Below are 19069 nucleotides of genomic sequence, written 5' to 3'. Positions count from 1 at the left end.
TATATGAGGGAAAAGAGGAGATTAAAAATGAAAAGGAATATTTAGAAAATAAATAGATATAAATGAAGAAATGGACCCGAAGTACTGATATAAGTAAATTTGAGAATTCTCTGGGAGAACTAAGTGACAAAAAAGCAACAGGAATTGACTATATTCCTGCTAACTACTGAAAAATATAGGGAAAAAGACAAAATATCAATTGTGTAAAATTTAAGAGATAGCTAAAATAATGAAAATCTACCGCTGGATTTTGTCAAAAGTAGAACTATAATAGTTCCGAAGAAAATCAATGCAACGGAATGTGAAAACTATAACATAGTTTCGTTAGAACTATAGCACTTCTTTCTCACGCTTCAAAAATACTTCTAAACATTATCAAGAACAGATTGAAAGAGATCATAGAACAAAATATATCGGAATATCAGTAGGATTTAGGTAAGGGCGAGGAATAAGAGAAGAGATATTAGCACTGAGCTGTAATAGCGATATAACACAATTAACTTTTAAAATTTACCCTAGGAATAATCTCTTTTTATAATTAACTTTATATTTACTATAGTTTATAAAAATAAATCAAATTTTAATTTGTAAATTTTTATGAAAAAACATTAATTAACCAACAAATGAGAGGTAGTATACTTAATAAATAACACTACATATAATAATTAATTCATTAGCAACAAAAAAAAGATCTGTAAAATATCTTAGCCTTTCCCATTATAAAATCCTGGATATGCCACTAATTGAAATACATTGTAGATTACCCATTATGAGTAATACTTATTACAAGCTTGTGATAATTGATAACCCTTTCATAGCCAACTCTTCCGTGTCAGAGTGCCAAAACTGTCATGAAATTAATGTTTGAATAACGTTTATAATTATATTAACCATTTGACTAATGATATAACACATTAATAAATTATTTAATATTATCAACGAGTTGGCTAATCATAATTTTTTTCTATAAATATAATTATTTAATATGAAATATTTTTCTATTTATGAATGTATAATAATATTATATATTCATAAATAAAAATTTCTATAATATATATATATATATATATAGAAATTTCCATTTTATAGTATCAGTATATTAAATATTAAATACTCGTAAACATAAATAACTAGTAAAACTGGAATTATTGCTAATGATTAATATCGCATTACTTTTGCATAAATGTGAGAGCCTTGTGAATAATTAAACAAATGGAAGAAAAAGTAAACAAATAACTTCATATTCAAAACAAAATCAAATAAATATTTGTTGATGTTTTGATATGAATTTTTATAATATCTAGTTTTTACATTAAAACTAAAAGTCAAAACATATTATATTCAGCATTCGATAAGCAATATTCTTCAACATTATTTCTATAACTAAGTAATATTAATATAATAATTGAGTTACAAACAATAGTTTTCTAAAATAACTTGAATTATTGATAATGCTGTGTTTAGATGTCGTAAACACATTAAAGTTTATTTGTTATTCTGATTAACATACACAAATACATTTTTACTAAATTTTTTTGTTTTAGTTTTTAGTTATGCTTGTGAAATTTTATAAAATGCAGATTAAAATCATTTCATTGTTCTTTTTTGATAACAAATAAACTTGAAAACTTTTATAAAAATGAAATGTACGATAACATTACTCTGCAGTATTAAAAATATAATATTTATTAAAACCACGGAAGTCAAGTTAAAAAGTAAACTAAGAAAACTTGGAGTTTTCCATTTCAAAAATATTAATTAAGAAATCAAACTTTTCGACCAAAAGCGTGAATAAATAAAAGAACTTTGATGAACTTTAGTTCGTTAAAAAAAATGAACGGCATAATACATATGACGTTTATGTAGACTGTCCTTTGATATTAATTTTCAATTAAATATCTTTATACGTTTTATAAAAGTAAAAAAAAAACAGAAGGTTTGAATAATCATTGAAATCGACCAAGCTTGATAATGAATTCAGTCAGACATCATGAAACAATCAAATCATCTAAATTGAATTCATAATTTTGCATTAAACGAACCATATCTGACTGATTTTAATCAGGCATAATTTATTTAAAATAGCATAACAAATACAGTATTTATTTGAAAAATTTGTGTATAAAACTTATTATTTGAGCTAAAAAAAAAACAATTTCTGTTCATAAAATCGCTAAAATGTTTAATTTCAAGTTTTTATTATAAAATTTCAAAATTTTATTTTATTTATCATTTTATTTATAAAATAGGCAGTCAAAATTTTTAAAAAAGTTGACAAAATATTAAGATTATTACTATTTTTATGTTAACTAGACATTTTTTCATTAAAAGATAATTCCTTATGTTTTTCAGTTTTAATAAATATCATACAATCATTCATTCTTTATAAATTTAACTGTTCTTGTTTGACTAATCATTCATATTAAATAAACGTACAGTAATTATCTCTGAAAGTGTTTAAATAAATATTCTTAACAATTTTGATCGAAATGTTTGAATATCTACATATTCCAAATGTGTTTTTGAAGTATTTTTGATAAGAAGTTTTTTATTTAGTACTCAGTAAAGCTGTGTGTGGTTTGGTTTTAACCGCACTAGGTCATAATTCGATCCAGTACGTTCTTTTACTAAACATAAAAGTTGTACATTATGGTTGAAAAAATTAAATAAAATTTAAAATATTTAAAACAACACCGTAATCTACCTTAATTTCATTATAATCAAAAAAAGAAACAACTGTCAGTTAAAATCTACCTGTAAGTATTTATTTTTGATAAAAATAAGAGTATAATATTTAAAATAATTAAAATAATGAAATAATTACTTTTTAAACAAGATAAAGATCTATTTGTCTTGTATAACTTCATTTTTATTTTATTTTTGTTATAAAATTAAATATTTCTCAAAAAATATTTATCGATGCAAAATAAAATTCTAATAATTCTTGCTAATCTGAAAATATTCCCTAAGTTGTTTTAAGTAAATAGTTATTCAAATATAATTTTAAAACAAAGATAATTTATTATGTTTTGTCTAATTAAAATATTTTATTTTGTATTGTTTTCTTAAAAAATAATAAATAATATTTAAGATAAAATTGTTTTATAATGTAAAATCAAGTATTTATTAACGACATAATTTTACAGTTAAGTTTATATCTAAGAAAACTTTTAGATATTTGTGTGAATAATAACTTCAAAAAAAAAAAAGGTATTTTATTTTAAATAAAATATCGAATAATAAAAAAAACTTGTTACTTTGTAACATTTTTTATAATTGTTACATTCAAAATTTAATTTGATTTAGGTCCTAATATTGTTTAATTCAGAGATTGGATTAAATTTTTTTTTTTAACTTTTAAATATATTATTATGATGTCATATAATTGATTTTAACGTTAAAATGGTTCGAAATAATTTACTGTCATACACAGTTAAAAAAAAACAGTAGCACAGTGGGGTCGAGGCACAGTGTAGACAAGGCACAAATGAGACAAGTATAGATCATATTTGACAGCGATTAAAATCACTATCATAAGAAACGCTTCGATGCAAATCTGTAGATAGAGTTTCATTTATAGAAATTGGTAGATTATTCCAAAAGCAACATCAACTCTTATTTCTTTGATTATATCCTAATTAAGNACTCTTATTTCTTTAATTATATCCTGATTAGTAGTTCTTTGATTTTAAAATATAATATATGAATAAATACTAATTATAATTATTAAATTTAGTATGAAAATAAAAAAGTAAAAAAACCAGCACAGTGAGGTCGCGGCACAGTGGGGTCGTGGCATAGTTGGGTCCAGTATAGATTTAATCTGACAGTGATTAAAATCACTATCATAAGAAACGCTTCGAATTTAATCTGTAGATAGTGTTTAATTTTAAAAAATTGATGGATAATTGCAAAAGCAACATCAACTTCTATTAAAATAAAATACAAAACCCATAATTATCATACAAAAATAGTATATTTTTCAATATGGTAGCCATTTGCGTATAGAAGATAGATCGTCGGGACAAATTTTTTTTTTTCATTTTGTAGTACATAAAATAAGCTTTAATTTTATATATGTTTAAAGGACGCAGTATTTCCGGAACATTTTCAAAAATTAAGTTGAAAAAGTTATTTTTTGTAAAAAAGTTACTATTTTAAATCCTCCCAGTGAGCAGAATAAGTGTTAGATTTTCAAAAAAAATTATATCAAATGAAAGGGAAATATCTAAGGTTTCAATACAAAAAAATATTATTTTTATTTGTTCATTTTTGAAAAAGTTATGGCAGTTTTAAGTACAAAAAACATCCCGATAAAAGGTGATTTTTATCGCAAACATTACATTTTTTTTTAATTTTCGACAGCCATTTCCACATAGAAGATAAGATGTCGGGACAAATTTTTTTTTTTTATTTTATAGTATATGACATAACTCTTGATTTAATATATGTTTAAAGGACGCAGTATTTCCGGAACATTTTCAAAAGTTAAGTTGAAAAAGTTCTATTTTTTATACAATGTTTCATGTTTTGAACGACTCCTATATAAGGGGAAATTGTCCAATTTTAATAAAAAAAGTATGTCAAATGAAAGATGTACTTATAATGTATTTATAAAAAAAAAATTTGTGCTGATACTTACATTTTTCGAAAATCAAAAATTTTAACACAAAAATAGCGTTTTTTAAACTACGGCAGCCGTTTAAATGTAGAAGAAAAAGTGTCGGGACAAATTTTTTTTTTCATTTTATAGTACATATAATTTGATATATGTTTGAAGGACGCAGTATTTCCGAAACATTTTCAAAAATTAAGTTGAAAAAGTTAATTTTTGTAAAAAAAGTTGCTATTTTAAATCCCCCCCAATGAGCAGGTTAAGTGTTAGATTTTCAAAAAAATGATATCAAATGAGAGGGAAATATCTTAGGTTTTAGTATAAAAAAAATTATGTTGATTTGTTTATTTTTGAAAAAGTTATGGAAGTTTTAAGAAAAAAAAGTGAAAAAAATGACAAAATTTACCGATTTTAAAATTTGTAATTTTTTTGGATATTTCCCCCATTTGCGGGGAACGAGGGAAAATTTTTCAATTTTTAAGGGTAATGTCTTCAACTAAATACGATTTGTGATCTTTTGACGTATTGTTAAAAGAAATCGGTTCAGTGAGAGCTGAGAAAAAGTGGCAAAAGACATAAAAAAAAAAAAAAAACACATAGTAAAATTAATACCTTCTCAGCTTCGCATCGAAGCTAATAAAGTGAAATAATTTTTTTTATTACATAGATTATTTTTCTAATATAACATTTAAGAAGAATTGATTTTTATTTTAATAAGAATTTTATTACCTTCTAAGTCCTAATATATATATTTTTCGTTTATTGATTTTACACATTTTTGGTTTTTTGTTGATGATTATGTGTTGACAAAATTTTTAGTTTTAAACGTTATTATAATTTTGTTATTTATAACGTATTCTCCTGCCTTGATTAAAATAATTGCTTGGGTTTTATTGTATTTGAATTATTAATGGAGAGATTCTTGTAAATGTTACCAAAGTCAAAACAATTATGCCAAGGTTAAATTTAGCATATTATGCCGTTTTCATTGTAATTGGTTTGTTTAAAGGAGCAGTAGAGTTTAAACTTATATAATAGATGGGCCTATTGATTTTCATCACTGAAGTTAAAACAAATAAGCTCGGAAAATTCCATCGCACAAGAATTCTACAATTTCAATATTTCTACATTTTAGGAGTATGCCTTATACATTTATAGTTGAACTTTAATGAATATACGTAATAACATTCTGTTAGATAAAAGTTGAGCAACACATTTTTTACTTAAAACGTTTCACAAATACGATTAATATTTAGAATTAAAATATATATATTTTTATTAACAATAAGAAACAATAACCACAAAAACAGTAATAATATAGTTGATTTATAGAAATACAAAAAGTAATTAGCGTTTTAAAAAGATTCAAGTCTAGATAATTCGATAACTATGTAAATAATTAAAAAGACTAACTTGAAATATATGTTTAATTAGTGATACACAGATTACAAAACAAATTAATTATGTGTTTAATGTATTTATATAACATTATTAAAGGCTAAATTTTCCAAAAAAAACAAAAATAAATAAATAAATCATTATTTTATTAAGTGTTTTGATCATAATTTTAGGTAACCGGTTGGATTACTTATTTTTATTTATTTCACATATTATATTAATATTGACATTATATTATATATATTGCAGATTTAATAAGTGTGAATTTAATGTTTATTTAAAGGATGTAGAATTTCCAGAATATTTTAAAAGTCAAGTTGAAAATGTTATATTTTTTATACGTATTTTTCAATTTTTGAACCTTTCTATATAAAGAAAAATAGTCAGATTTAAAAAAAAAAGAGTAGTTTTTGGTAATTAAAATAGTTTATTTTATCAAATTTTGGATGATTCATCTAATTTTTAATCATTTAATTATGTTTAACGTCATCTTTAAAATCAATTGTTTGTGCAAGATAGGACAGAAACTTACATAGTCTAGTAAAACTTAATCTCAATCCTCGGTATATACGCACTGAAGGACGATATATTACTAACTGAACTAGTTAGGCCGCCTCGGAAAAAAAGATATTTTTTTAATTTTGAGAGTGATTTTTTTATTTATATACGATATGTTATCTTTTGACGTTTCGTTGAAAAAAATTGTTCCAGCGAGAGAAAAAATTATGACAGTCACAAAAATAATAATAATATACATGTTATAGTAAAATCAATACCTTTTGAACTTCGCATTAAAACTAAAAAAAAACTTTAAAATTTAAACTTTAAATTGAAAAGTTGATTAAAAAAACATAATTACTAGAACGTATTAAATAAACCAAAGAAATATTTATTTAAAATTTATTATTTCTAACTCTCATTGATATGAATAGTTAAGGGACACACTTGTAATTATTTTGTACATTTTTGTTATAATAGTGAGAATAATCTACCTTATATTATATTCTAGTAAAATTGTTAAATAATAAAACATGATTGTAATGATAATTAGAACATCAAAAATAAAATAGAATATTTAATATGTAACATAACATATAATATATTAATATGAATGGACCTTTATTTATTTATTTAAATTATTTGAAATCAAAATAAATGTTTTACATATTATTCTTAATTTTACTTATTAATGTTAGTTTTACATTTTTTTAATAAAAATTTTGTTCAGCACACTGAATAATTCTTAGAAGTAAAATAATTTATTGTATCTTATACTTAATATAGACTATGAGGGGGTTAAAGCTTTTTCAAAAAAAAATTTAGTTCCGCCCCTCCAATAAACATTCTGTAAATTACATCATTGTCGCCATAACGAATCCGCTCACTCAATTTTTCGAAATTATTTAGGAAGACGAAAAGAAAACTCTATTTATGTATAGCTAACAATTAGAATAGTTTTTTTTTATATTTCATTATCAGAATAAATAATAGTTTTTTATTTCAAAAACGCTTAACATATGTGTCAATGTTTTTCTCGGAAAAAAAAATCCTCAAAATGATGAATTACGTGGTTTTACCATAAAGGTTACGATATGTAATAAAATACAAACTTATTTTTTTAATAAAGAAAATTAAGATTAAATTAAATTAAACCTTTTATAAGTTTTAAAGATAGAAAATTTTTAAGCAATTTTTGAATTTAATGAATCATATTTAAAATTTAATTGTTTTTAAGCCCAGAAAAATCCTGTTAATTTTGCTGAACCCAAAACATTCAAATGTGTGTTATTGTTGAAAGAGATTTTTTAATATGAGACAGTACGAAAAAATGACCTATTTAAGAAATTGACTGGGTAATAACAACTTTTGACTAGAAAATCATTACCATTTTAAAAATNGAGACAGTACGAAAAAATGACCTATTTAAGAAATTGACTGGGTAATAACAACTTTTGACTAGAAAATCATTACCATTTTAAAATATAGACTCGAAGTTAATCGTGGGTATGATAATAATTATTATAGAGTATATTTTGTGATCATTATATAATTCTTGTTATAAGATATTTCTCGGTCACACATCTCCTATCCCCTGAATATATAAATGTTAATAACATTCGAAGTATATAAGCTAGTTAAATATGTATATTTTCATGTAAATAAATAAAAATGACATTTTTAAGAAGTAAAAGGGATAAATTAAAAAGGTACTTAATTATTGATAAATATGTAAAATTATAAAATACAAAAAATAATTTTCTTATCATAATTATTATTTTAAGAAAAATCGCTTGTTAAAAAAATCATTCTGTATAAATAAATAATTGATTTATCTACAATTCTATATCTAATAAGTAAAATAAACCCAGCACAGGGGGGTCGCGGCACAGTGGTGACGTGGCATAGTTGGATCANGCCGTGAAGACAAGTCCAGAGGTCAAATTTTTTTTTTTCAAATTAAAGTATATTACATTAGCTTTAATTTAATATATATATATAAGTGTTAGACTTTCCGGAACATTTTAAAAAGTCAAGTTAAAAAAGTTTTTGTGAAAAAGTTGTCATTTTAAATCTCCCCCTTTGGGCAGATAAAGGGTCAGATTTACAAAAAAAATATACCAAATGATAAGTAAAGACATCAACCACCTATATAAAAAAAATTATATTGATATGTCCATTTTTGAAAAAGTTAGAGCATTATTAAGTTAAAAATATAAAAAAAAATTATTTTACAAAAATCGTAATTTTTTATTAACTTTGATGTCAACTTTCACCACGAAGACAAGTCCAGAGGTCAAATTTTTTTTTTTCAAATTAAAGTATATTACATTAGCTTTAATTTAAGATATATATAAAAGTGTCAGACCTTCCGGAACATTTTCAAAAGTTATGTTGAAAAAGTAAATTTTTTGTGAAAAAGTTGTCATTTTAAATCCCCCCCTGTGGGCAGGTTAAGTGTCAGATTTACAAAAAAAATATACCAAATGATAAGTAAAGACATCAAGCATCTATATAAAAAAAAATTATATTGATATGTTCATTTTTGAAAAAGTTAGAGCATTATTAAGTTAAAAATATAAAAAAAAATTATTTTACAAAAATCGTAATTTTTTATTAACTTTGTAGCCGTTTTCACCCACGAAGACAAGTCCAGAGGTCAATTTTTTTTTTTCAAATTAAAGTATATTACATTAGCTTTAATTTAAGATATATATAAAAGTGTCAGACCTTCCGGAACACTTTCAAAAGTTAAGTTGAAAAAGTTCTACTTTCTATATGCATTTTTTATATTTGAAGCCCCCCCATATATAGGGAAATAGTCTGATTTAAAAAAAAAGTATATCCAATGAAAGATGTATATAAATACTACTTCTCATGAAAAAATTGTATTGATCCATACATTTTTTAAAAAGTTATAGCACTTTAAAGTAAAAAATGTAAATTATAAAATCGAAAATTTTCACACAAAAATAGCATTCGGTAGCCGTTTTCACCATGAAGACAAGTCCAGAGGTCAAATTTTTTTTTTTCAAAATAAAGTACATTACATTAGCTTTAATTTAAGATATATATAAAAGTGTCAGACCTTCCGGAACACTTTCAAAAGTTAAGTTGAAAAAGTTCTACTTTCTATATGCATTTTTTATATTTGAAGCCCCCCCATATATAGGGAAATAGTCTGATTTAAAAAAAAAGTATATCCAATGAAAGATGTATATAAATACTACTTCTCATGAAAAAATTGTATTGATCCATACATTTTTTAAAAAGTTATAGCACTTTAAAGTAAAAAATGTAAATTATAAAATCGAAAATTTTCACACAAAAATAGCATTCGGTAGCCGTTTTCACCATGAAGACAAGTCCAGAGGTCAAATTTTTTTTTTTCAAATTAAAGTACATTACATTAGCTTTAATTTAAGATATATATAAAAGTGTCAGACCTTCCGGAACATTTTCAAAAGTTAAGTTGAAAAAGTTAATTTTTTGTGAAAAAGTTGTCATTTTAAATCCCCCCCTGTGGGCAGGTTAAGTGTCAGATTTACAAAAAAAATATACCAAATGATAGGTAAAGACATCAAGCATCTATATAAAAAAAAATTATATTGATATGTTCATTTTTGAAAAAGTTACGGCAGTTTTTAGTAAAAAAAATTGAAAAAATTTCGAAAATTAGCGATTTTTAAATTTGTAATTTTTTTGGAGGTTTCCCCCATTTACGGGGAACGAGGGAAATTTTTTCAATTTTGAAGGGTAATGTCTTCGACTAGATACAATTTGTGATCTTTTGACGTATCGTTGAAAGAAATCCGTTCGGTGAGAGCTGAGAAAAAGTGGTAACAGACACAAAAAAAAAAAAAAAAAAAAAAAAAACACATCATAGTAAAACCAATACCTTCTCAGCTTCGCATCGAAGCTAATATAGACTCGAAGTTAATCGTGGGTATGATAATAATTATTATAGAGTATATTTTGTGATCATTATATAATTCTTGTTATAAGATATTTCTCGGTCACACATCTCCTATCCCCTGAATATATAAATGTTAATAACATTCGAAGTATATAAGCTAGTTAAATATGTATATTTTCATGTAAATAAATAAAAATGACATTTTTAAGAAGTAAAAGGGATAAATTAAAAAGGTACTTAATTATTGATAAATATGTAAAATTATAAAATACAAAAAATAATTTTCTTATCATAATTATTATTTTAAGAAAAACCGCTTGTTAAAAAAATCATTCTGTATAAATAAATAATTGATTTATCTACAATTCTATATCTAATAAGTAAAATAAATAACTAATTTATTATAGTGTATACATTTAATGATTTGAATTTAATTAGACTTAAGTTCTTTTATTAAGCGTCAAAATAACTTAGTATACATTAATGACTCATAAGACAATGTATTTTAAAATCCCCTCCATTTTAAAAACACATGAAAAAAAGTTCAAACATTCGATGTTAATNTTTAAAAACACATGAAAAAAAGTTCAAACATTCAATGTTAAAATATGTTTTTATTATAATTGATATGATTAATATTCAAAAATTGTCTTAAAGTCTATTTTTAATTGAACATAAATAAATCTGACCATCGAAGTTGAAAAATACTGTTTGATAATTCCTTGTCATTTAATTTGATTGGATATTCCCTAAAATATCAACGAAAATATAACTTATGCTCTTAATACCACTACCTGATTATCTTGAACCTAAGGTCATCACAATAGCACATCAAATCGACACATAGTGTTAGCGCAGTTTGAACCAGTAGTCCATAGAGTAACCAACGACTGGTATAATCATTTTACAACTGTACCTTGATGAGGGTCACAAAAAAAATGTCAACTTTAAAAACATTGATGCTTATTGTCTTTGTACTCGCGGCCTTACAATTACAAACCTACTGTAAGTGTAAAATTAATTCACAATTGATTTCAATTATTAAATATGTTATATATAAATAATGATTTATTTTATGATTAAACTAGATAAATTAGTAAAATCAAGATCATAAATATAAATATAATACTCAAATTACACTAATTTTATAGTCAATATTTTATTGACATTCTTTATTAATTTGATACATAATAAATTAATTACTAAGCAGATAACTAAGAATTTTAACTAATTAATAGCTCTTTAAAAGAGTTTAAACTGCATTTTATTAATAATAAATAATAAAACTTTTCATAATGTCGGCAGATAATATTTTATATGAAAAATTGTACATAATATTTTAAAATAAATATGTAATATTACATATTAAAGATGGTTACCAGTTGATATACAGTTGTACGCTTCAAGTGTAGATTAGATTTAAGTTGAATTTAATTCAATTTTGATATGGTAAAAATAAAACAATTTCATTTCATCTTATATATTTTTAAAATGACAACAATTAATATTTTCTATATGAGTTTCTAATTACATAAATAATAAATTTACACAAATATAGGCTTACAGAACCTATAATACTAATTTAAAATGAAAGTTTAAAAATTTTGTATTATTTGGTTCAATTTTTATTAAATATATAGGACCGATCTACCGATAAAACTGCACCTGTTTTATATAATTTATAAAGATTAGGTCCAATTTTTTTTTTATTAATTTTTTTTATGACCTTTAAAAATCGAGCAAAATTTTTAATTAATTTGAAAATTGAACAATTTTTTAAAGTCAACTAAAAGTTGAATAATATTTTTTTATACAAATTTTTGAACTTATTTAGTACTTTAACTGTGATATTTTATGTAATATATAAGATATTAGATGACAATATGAAAAACTGTTACAATTTAAATATTTAAGTATATGTAATTAACGTTTTTTTAATTATGAAGTCTGATACATACTATCACTAAATTGGTGATTTAGATGGAAATAAATCATATATAGAAAAATATATTATAATTTTCTTACAAATTATATGATACCAAAATGTTTATATTCAAAAATGTTAGTTACGTATTATATCTAAATTAGAATTAATGCACACAATTCAACAAAATATAGTTTTTTTCGATAATCTATTTATTTTATTAGCTTTTCTCAGTTCTTTAGTAATTGTTAATGAGTTGTTTGAAAAACATAAAATATGCAAAAACTAAAATGTTTAATTCGAGTATATTAAACAACAAATTAAAGTATGTAAATAAGTGTTAGAAAATGTTTTACCTTTTGAAAAAAAATGTATTTGTTCATTTTTACTAATTATCCTTTTAAACATAATGGTAAATAAAATCATTAGAAACATGGCTATGTGTTCACAAAATATGTAAATTAAAATTATTTTTATCTTTACATGAGATTAAAAGCTATTGTAAAAAATTAATATTAATCAAAATAGAATTAAGTTGCTTAATATAACTTTTTTTTTTATCAATAAATTAAAATATAACAAAAAAGTGTAATTATAAATATTTAAAGAAAAACTGGCAAAATATTATGATTTATTTGTATTAAAGTAAATATATAGGTAGAAATGTTATATAATAATAATACATAGTATATAACCATTATTAAATACATTTTATTTACATATGTTAATAAATAAATAATTTTCTTAGAACAAATAGTAACTACTATTTTATTTTAAATCAATTTTATCAACGTGCAAAACTGAAAAATGTATATTAATAATACACTTCTTGATTGATTTACGTGACAAAGAATAATTTTATATTTTATTGTTTTTAAATAACCATGTGCATTACTGCAAAAGGAAACATTTTTTTTTGAATGTCACGTTTATATAATCTAAAATCGTAAATTTGTCACCTTTCTGTAATTAATATTCTAAATATGAATCTTTTGTTCTGAATAAAAGAAATATTTCTAGTAATACAAAAAAGGTCGTTAAAAAATATCAAGTTGGCATTAGTTTAGACCGGACCAGTTCTTCTTTGGCTGAGCTTTAATATTTACACATCAAAGGGCATATACTATAAAGACTTATTTATCATTGATCACTCAATATCTCCTAAAATATGGATATTAATAAATTTCTTTTGTACATCGAATACTGTGAAATGGTAATAAAATCTAAAATTGGATTACCCGAAAACTATCGTTAACAGCATATATGTTTTATATCAACCGCTATTTTTACGCATCAAATAAAAATTAAACTTAATTTTTTTTAACATTACAAGATAATAAAATAATAGTTACTACAAAAAAATTATGTAATGTTTGATTAAATTGTTCATTATGAATAATATGTTTATTATTATATTATTATTATATTATTATTATTATAATAATATGATAATTTATCATTTAACTGACAATAAAATTCATTTTTTTTTTTCTAAAATTATTTATTATTTTTTTTAAAAAATCATAATTAATTCAATTAAAATTATATTATAAAATATATATATTTAAGGTAATTGTCAATTATTGGGAATTAAACCACCTATATTATTGAAAAAGTCACACGAAAACACTGATAATTCTACAGAAAAATCTAATACTAATGAATTGTTAGAAAATCTCAGAAGTTCAAGTATAAATGTAGTGAGTGGTACAAAGAACATTACAGAAACAACCGTTGATAAGGTAAAAGAAAATAATGAAAAACTGATGCATGGTTTAATAGATTGGTCCAAGTCATCTATTGAGGATGTTATTATCAAAGCAAAATGTATTATTCCAAAAGATGCAAATAGTATTACTAGAGCTGCTCTCCTTCAACAATGCTTATCTCCCAGCTTTGGTAAGTATCCCGAATTTTGGTTATTAATAAATAAGTAGAATTAATTCTACTTAATAATTATTATAGACAGCAAGTTAATTATAATTAACCCATTAAATAAATTCTTGAGTTAAATTTTATTAACGGGAATTTTTTACCAAAAAATAATTAAGAAAATCTTTTTTTAATTTGTATAAAATTTACTTTACTCCAGATTACCTACTTCGATGAACGTATTTGCGTAAAGATTATTTAGATAGTACAGTTATCATAAAAAAAATCATGTAACTGCGATTAGTTATAAATTATTTTATAAATCCCAGCTAATTTATTATCTCTAAATGAAATACTTTAATAAAAATAATAAAAATGTATAAAAAAAATTCCTGTTGAAAAATGTTCGTTTTTTTCATAACATAATCATGTGGGATCTTTGCCCAAAAAATATTTTTTGATTTAAAAAAATAGGGAGCCATTAACACTAATAAACTTATTTGTAATTTCAATATTAGAACATTTATTATATTTGAATTTGTTATTTATTCGTGTTTTATGTGCGTACATTAATTCTCATGAAAAAATTTTAAATTCTGAAAAACTTTATTATTTGAATTACTATAACTGTATAATACAAGGCCTATTGAGCATTAAGTTGTAGTAAATTTTTCATTTAACAATCTTTGCATACAATAATTTTTTAAAGGTTATGGTAATGAAACACGATGTTTTGGTGAGCTTGGTTGTTTTACAATGGATAATCCATGGATTTCATTTTTAAGACCATTTCCCATGCCCATGAAACCGGATGAAATACAAACTAAATTATACATGTATACAAGGTATATTTAAACTAACTTTTGTTTATTTTTAGATATTTAAATTTTTCTTCATGTTAATACTTTCTAGAAATACACCAGAGCGATACAATGTAAGTCTATGGCCCGAAATATCTATAGAAGGGTCTGATTTTGACGCTAACAGACCTCATACTGTTTTTATAACTCATGGATTTTCAAGCGACGGTAACAACTCGTGGCTTTCTGATCTAAAAGATTCATATTTGAAAAATGTAAGTATAAAATTGTTGATACATTTAGAATTAATCAATATTTTTTCTTCATGTGCTTTTTTATGTTATGTATTCAACAATAACAAGCTTAAACTTTATCAAAAATATAATCTAGTATTTCCTTCTATTTTTCTAAACTATAAAGTTTAATGTATATGAATTACATCAACACAAAATATTTATCTATAAAACGTATAGATTGCTATTTATAATAATGTTTTATATTATAAAATAAAAATTGTAAATAATTTTTTAAATTTTATTTCAGCGTGATGCAAACGTTTTTTTAGTCGATTGGGGTAAAGGTGCATCGAGTGCTAATTATTTGCAAGTGGCCTCCAATACTAGGATTGTAGGTGCAGAGTTGGCCAGGTAAATATATTTAATCAATACCATATTAGTATAACTCAAATTTAATTTATTGTTATCGATATAAGATTTGGAAAATACTTGGCTAAACAATATGGGCTAGATCCTTCAAAAGTTCACTTGATGGGTCACAGTTTAGGAGCTCACATATCTTCTTACTTTGCAAAGAACTTTCCTGGTGTTGGTAGAATAACTGCTTTTGACCCCGCTCAGCCTGGTTTTGAAGGATGTCCAAAAGAAGTAAGATTAGATAAGAGTGACGCTGAATTTGTAGATGTAATTCATACTAGTTGCCGCCCGACAGTTCCATTTTTAGGTTTTGGTCTCATAGCTCCAGTCGGTAAAAAAATTGCATCAAGCACCAATAACTTTTGCGTAAATTACAAATAATAACAAATATTTTTAGGTCATGTGGATGTATATATGAATGGTGGATTAATACAACCTGGATGCACTGTGCCACCTTTTAATACATTAAAAATTACAGGAATAGCAGATTTGGCAGCTATTCCAGTAAATGGTATATAAATTTGAATTAAAAATCAAAATAAAATAGAATATTCATAAAACCCAGAATAGAAGGGTAATAGGATAGTGGGGACAAGTATAGATGATATTTATCAGTGATAAACATCATTGCCTTAAAAATGGTTTGATGTAAAAATGTTAAATTTCATAATTTGTATATTTTTAATTTTACAATGTCTGTGATTAAAAATTTCACTTCAATGCTTGTTATATTATACTTAATTGATTAAAAAGTTATATTCGTTGGTGGCCGCCTTTAAACTCTTACTGTACTTATGTTTGTCATTGACTACATAAAAGCTTTTTGTCTTTAGCATACTCTAAAAAAACTTCATAATAATCAGAGTTTTTTTTAAAGTTTCATCAATTTTTAATTTCAGAAAAAAAAATTTTAAAATGCCTTTTTATTCCAACAGCGTAATTTTGAGATATTAAAAAAAAAATTTTAATTAAGAGGTATTTTGTTTTAAATTTTCGGTGCCGATAGATTCAACTAGATTAAATTTTAGTTTATTTGACGTATAAACCACCAAAGTTTATCCAGTGAGAACTGAGACAGTTCTTTTCATGGACAGACATAAAAAAACACAAAACCAATAACTTTTAAGCTTTTTTCTAAAGCTAAAAGTTCAAAGAATTGTAAAAATTATTAATACAATATAGTACCCCAAATTTAACTAAAGCCTTATACAAATTATCTGAAATATATACTTTTATAATAATTATTTACATAACTTAATTAAAAATTATATTAAAGCAAATCTGTCAAATGATAATTGCAATGACATTGTATTTATTTCAAAGCAAAATTAAAATTATGAAAATTAAGGTTTTGAAATAGATATGCTGGTCATTGTATATTCATTAATCTATTGAAAAGGATTTTTTAAACTCCGCTACTAAGTGACAGAATAATTCATTTTACTCAATAATTATTCACCTGTGTTTTCTTGTAGCGTGTAGTTAAGGAAACATTTTCTTTTAATAGATAAATAAAAATTTTCATTTTTAGTCTTATCATCGTGGGTTGCGTGTTCGCATGGTAGATCTTACCAATATTTTATAGAATCAGTATGGCCGATAGATATATGTACATTCTGGGGACGTAAAACTGAAGTTTTAACTGCTATTACAAGGTAAAATTTGAAATGTCTGTTTCGAAATATTAAAATATTTATATTTTATATTTTATTAAAAAAAAAAATACTATTAATTTTTAGTATTGCATCAATTGGTCAGTTAGAACCAATCACATCCTTGATACAAAAATGCAAATTAGATGAGTGTATTCCATTAGGCTTGGATGCCGATCAATATCCAGGCAGAGGTGTATTTAGTGCAGCTACAGCCTTCTTTTCGCCTTTTTGTAGTAAGTTTTAAATTTTTTTATAAAAAATTATTTACAATTCCAATTACTTACCAATTTTTTAAGGAAAAAAATACTAATAACTTACAATAACGAGGAATTAAAATTTAAAAAAATCGCTAACTTAGAGTCATAAAATAGTAAGTTATTAATAATAACATATTTTGCTCTTCCTCTAAGTTATTATTTCAATAATAACTTTTTATGTAAATAATATATAGAGTGATTTTAATTACGTAGTTATTAGGAAATTATAGAATAGATCCCTCTCTAGAACCTTCAGTATGTTTATGTAAGTGTTAATTACTATCCTTAACAAGAGCATAATTCTGAAAAAAAGCCAAGTTCCAACCAGCCTACCTTCCAGTCTACCTATCAAAGTAGTGGTATCAATATTGTGATTAATTTAATAAAGTATCACTAAAGGTGACTATTTGCCTTAATGCGACTTTAATGAGGTGCTAGTGCTAGGATATCCGGCGGAAGTGAATGGTGAATAAAGAGATACATGGTGGTGTTTAATGGGACGGTCCCCTCTTATTATAGTTACTTTGGATAATAATTTGACAAAAATTAAGAACTATTCACTTAGAATTAAATGTCATATATTGACATCAGTTTATACAAAATTATACTTTCTCACTGTAGTGCCGATGATCGTAAAAGGTGCAGTCGAAAGTAAAACATACGCTCATGCGCCGAAAAGCAAACAAAATAAATATAATATATTCATCGTATTAGCAATTGTAGCTTAATAGACTTTTTTCCCCCTGTGTCGTAAGAAGAGATATGATGTAGTCAATCAACGGTTATTGTATCGACAGGTAGACGGCTGATAAAGAGAGAAATACTCGAGTGAGTATCTGTTTAACACAGGACCCGGAACTGTGCCTACTCTTCTTCTCAAGCAGTCAATCTATTCTTTGACAAGACCGTACACTTAACCGAATGATTCGCTTATAAATATTTTATACACTCACTGTTACCATGATGATGTACTGTAGTTATTCCTATATTAGCTAGGCAAAGTTTACTCTTTCTTAAATTCATAAATACCAATCCTATTTTCAAGAGTAATATTGCTTCTTTATTCGTATATTAATTGGTCAGTTTTTGAATGATGCACAAAACAAATTTTACCACATTATCCACTAAATACTGTGAGAAGATCTGAAACTTTTTTCTTTTTTTCCGAGTTCTCTCCTTCCTATTACCTACGTAATTCCTAAATGAGTACTAACATTGTTGAATTCAGATAACCTTCATGAAAAGGCTCCATTCTCCCTGGATCTTTGATAACTACCCAGATTATTTCAGAATGATAATATAACTATTTTCAAAAATTGACACAATGATTAATTAAGTAATCAGTCGAGAACCATTTTTTTTTTTAGTTGTATACCAATAGCCCCCTAGAAAAAAATCTGAGTTCAAAACTGAGTACTGAAAAATACATGTGTTAAGTAATACGAATAAAGTAGCAAGGTTACTAGTAAATGTAGAAATAA

General features: G+C 24.0%; 1 protein-coding gene across 1 annotated transcript in view; it reads left to right on the top strand.

Annotated features, from left to right (window-relative positions):
- The window catches only part of LOC126905129 (uncharacterized), a 95796-nt gene that overhangs the window by 76242 nt on the left and 485 nt on the right, over positions 1 to 19069 (top strand). The window contains exons 13-17 of the mRNA XM_050684572.1: positions 15567 to 15670; positions 15736 to 16007; positions 16074 to 16187; positions 17208 to 17331; positions 17416 to 17564. Coding sequence (XP_050540529.1) covers positions 15567 to 15670; positions 15736 to 16007; positions 16074 to 16187; positions 17208 to 17331; positions 17416 to 17564 — 763 coding nt within the window. The remainder of the gene's footprint in view (positions 1 to 15566; positions 15671 to 15735; positions 16008 to 16073; positions 16188 to 17207; positions 17332 to 17415; positions 17565 to 19069) is intronic.

The sequence above is a fragment of the Daktulosphaira vitifoliae genome, unplaced genomic scaffold, assembly GCF_025091365.1.
Source record: "Daktulosphaira vitifoliae isolate Bord-2020 unplaced genomic scaffold, ASM2509136v1 Scaffold_1, whole genome shotgun sequence".
Classification (NCBI taxonomy): domain Eukaryota; kingdom Metazoa; phylum Arthropoda; class Insecta; order Hemiptera; family Phylloxeridae; genus Daktulosphaira; species Daktulosphaira vitifoliae.
This window is presented reverse-complemented; position numbering and strand designations above follow the sequence as displayed.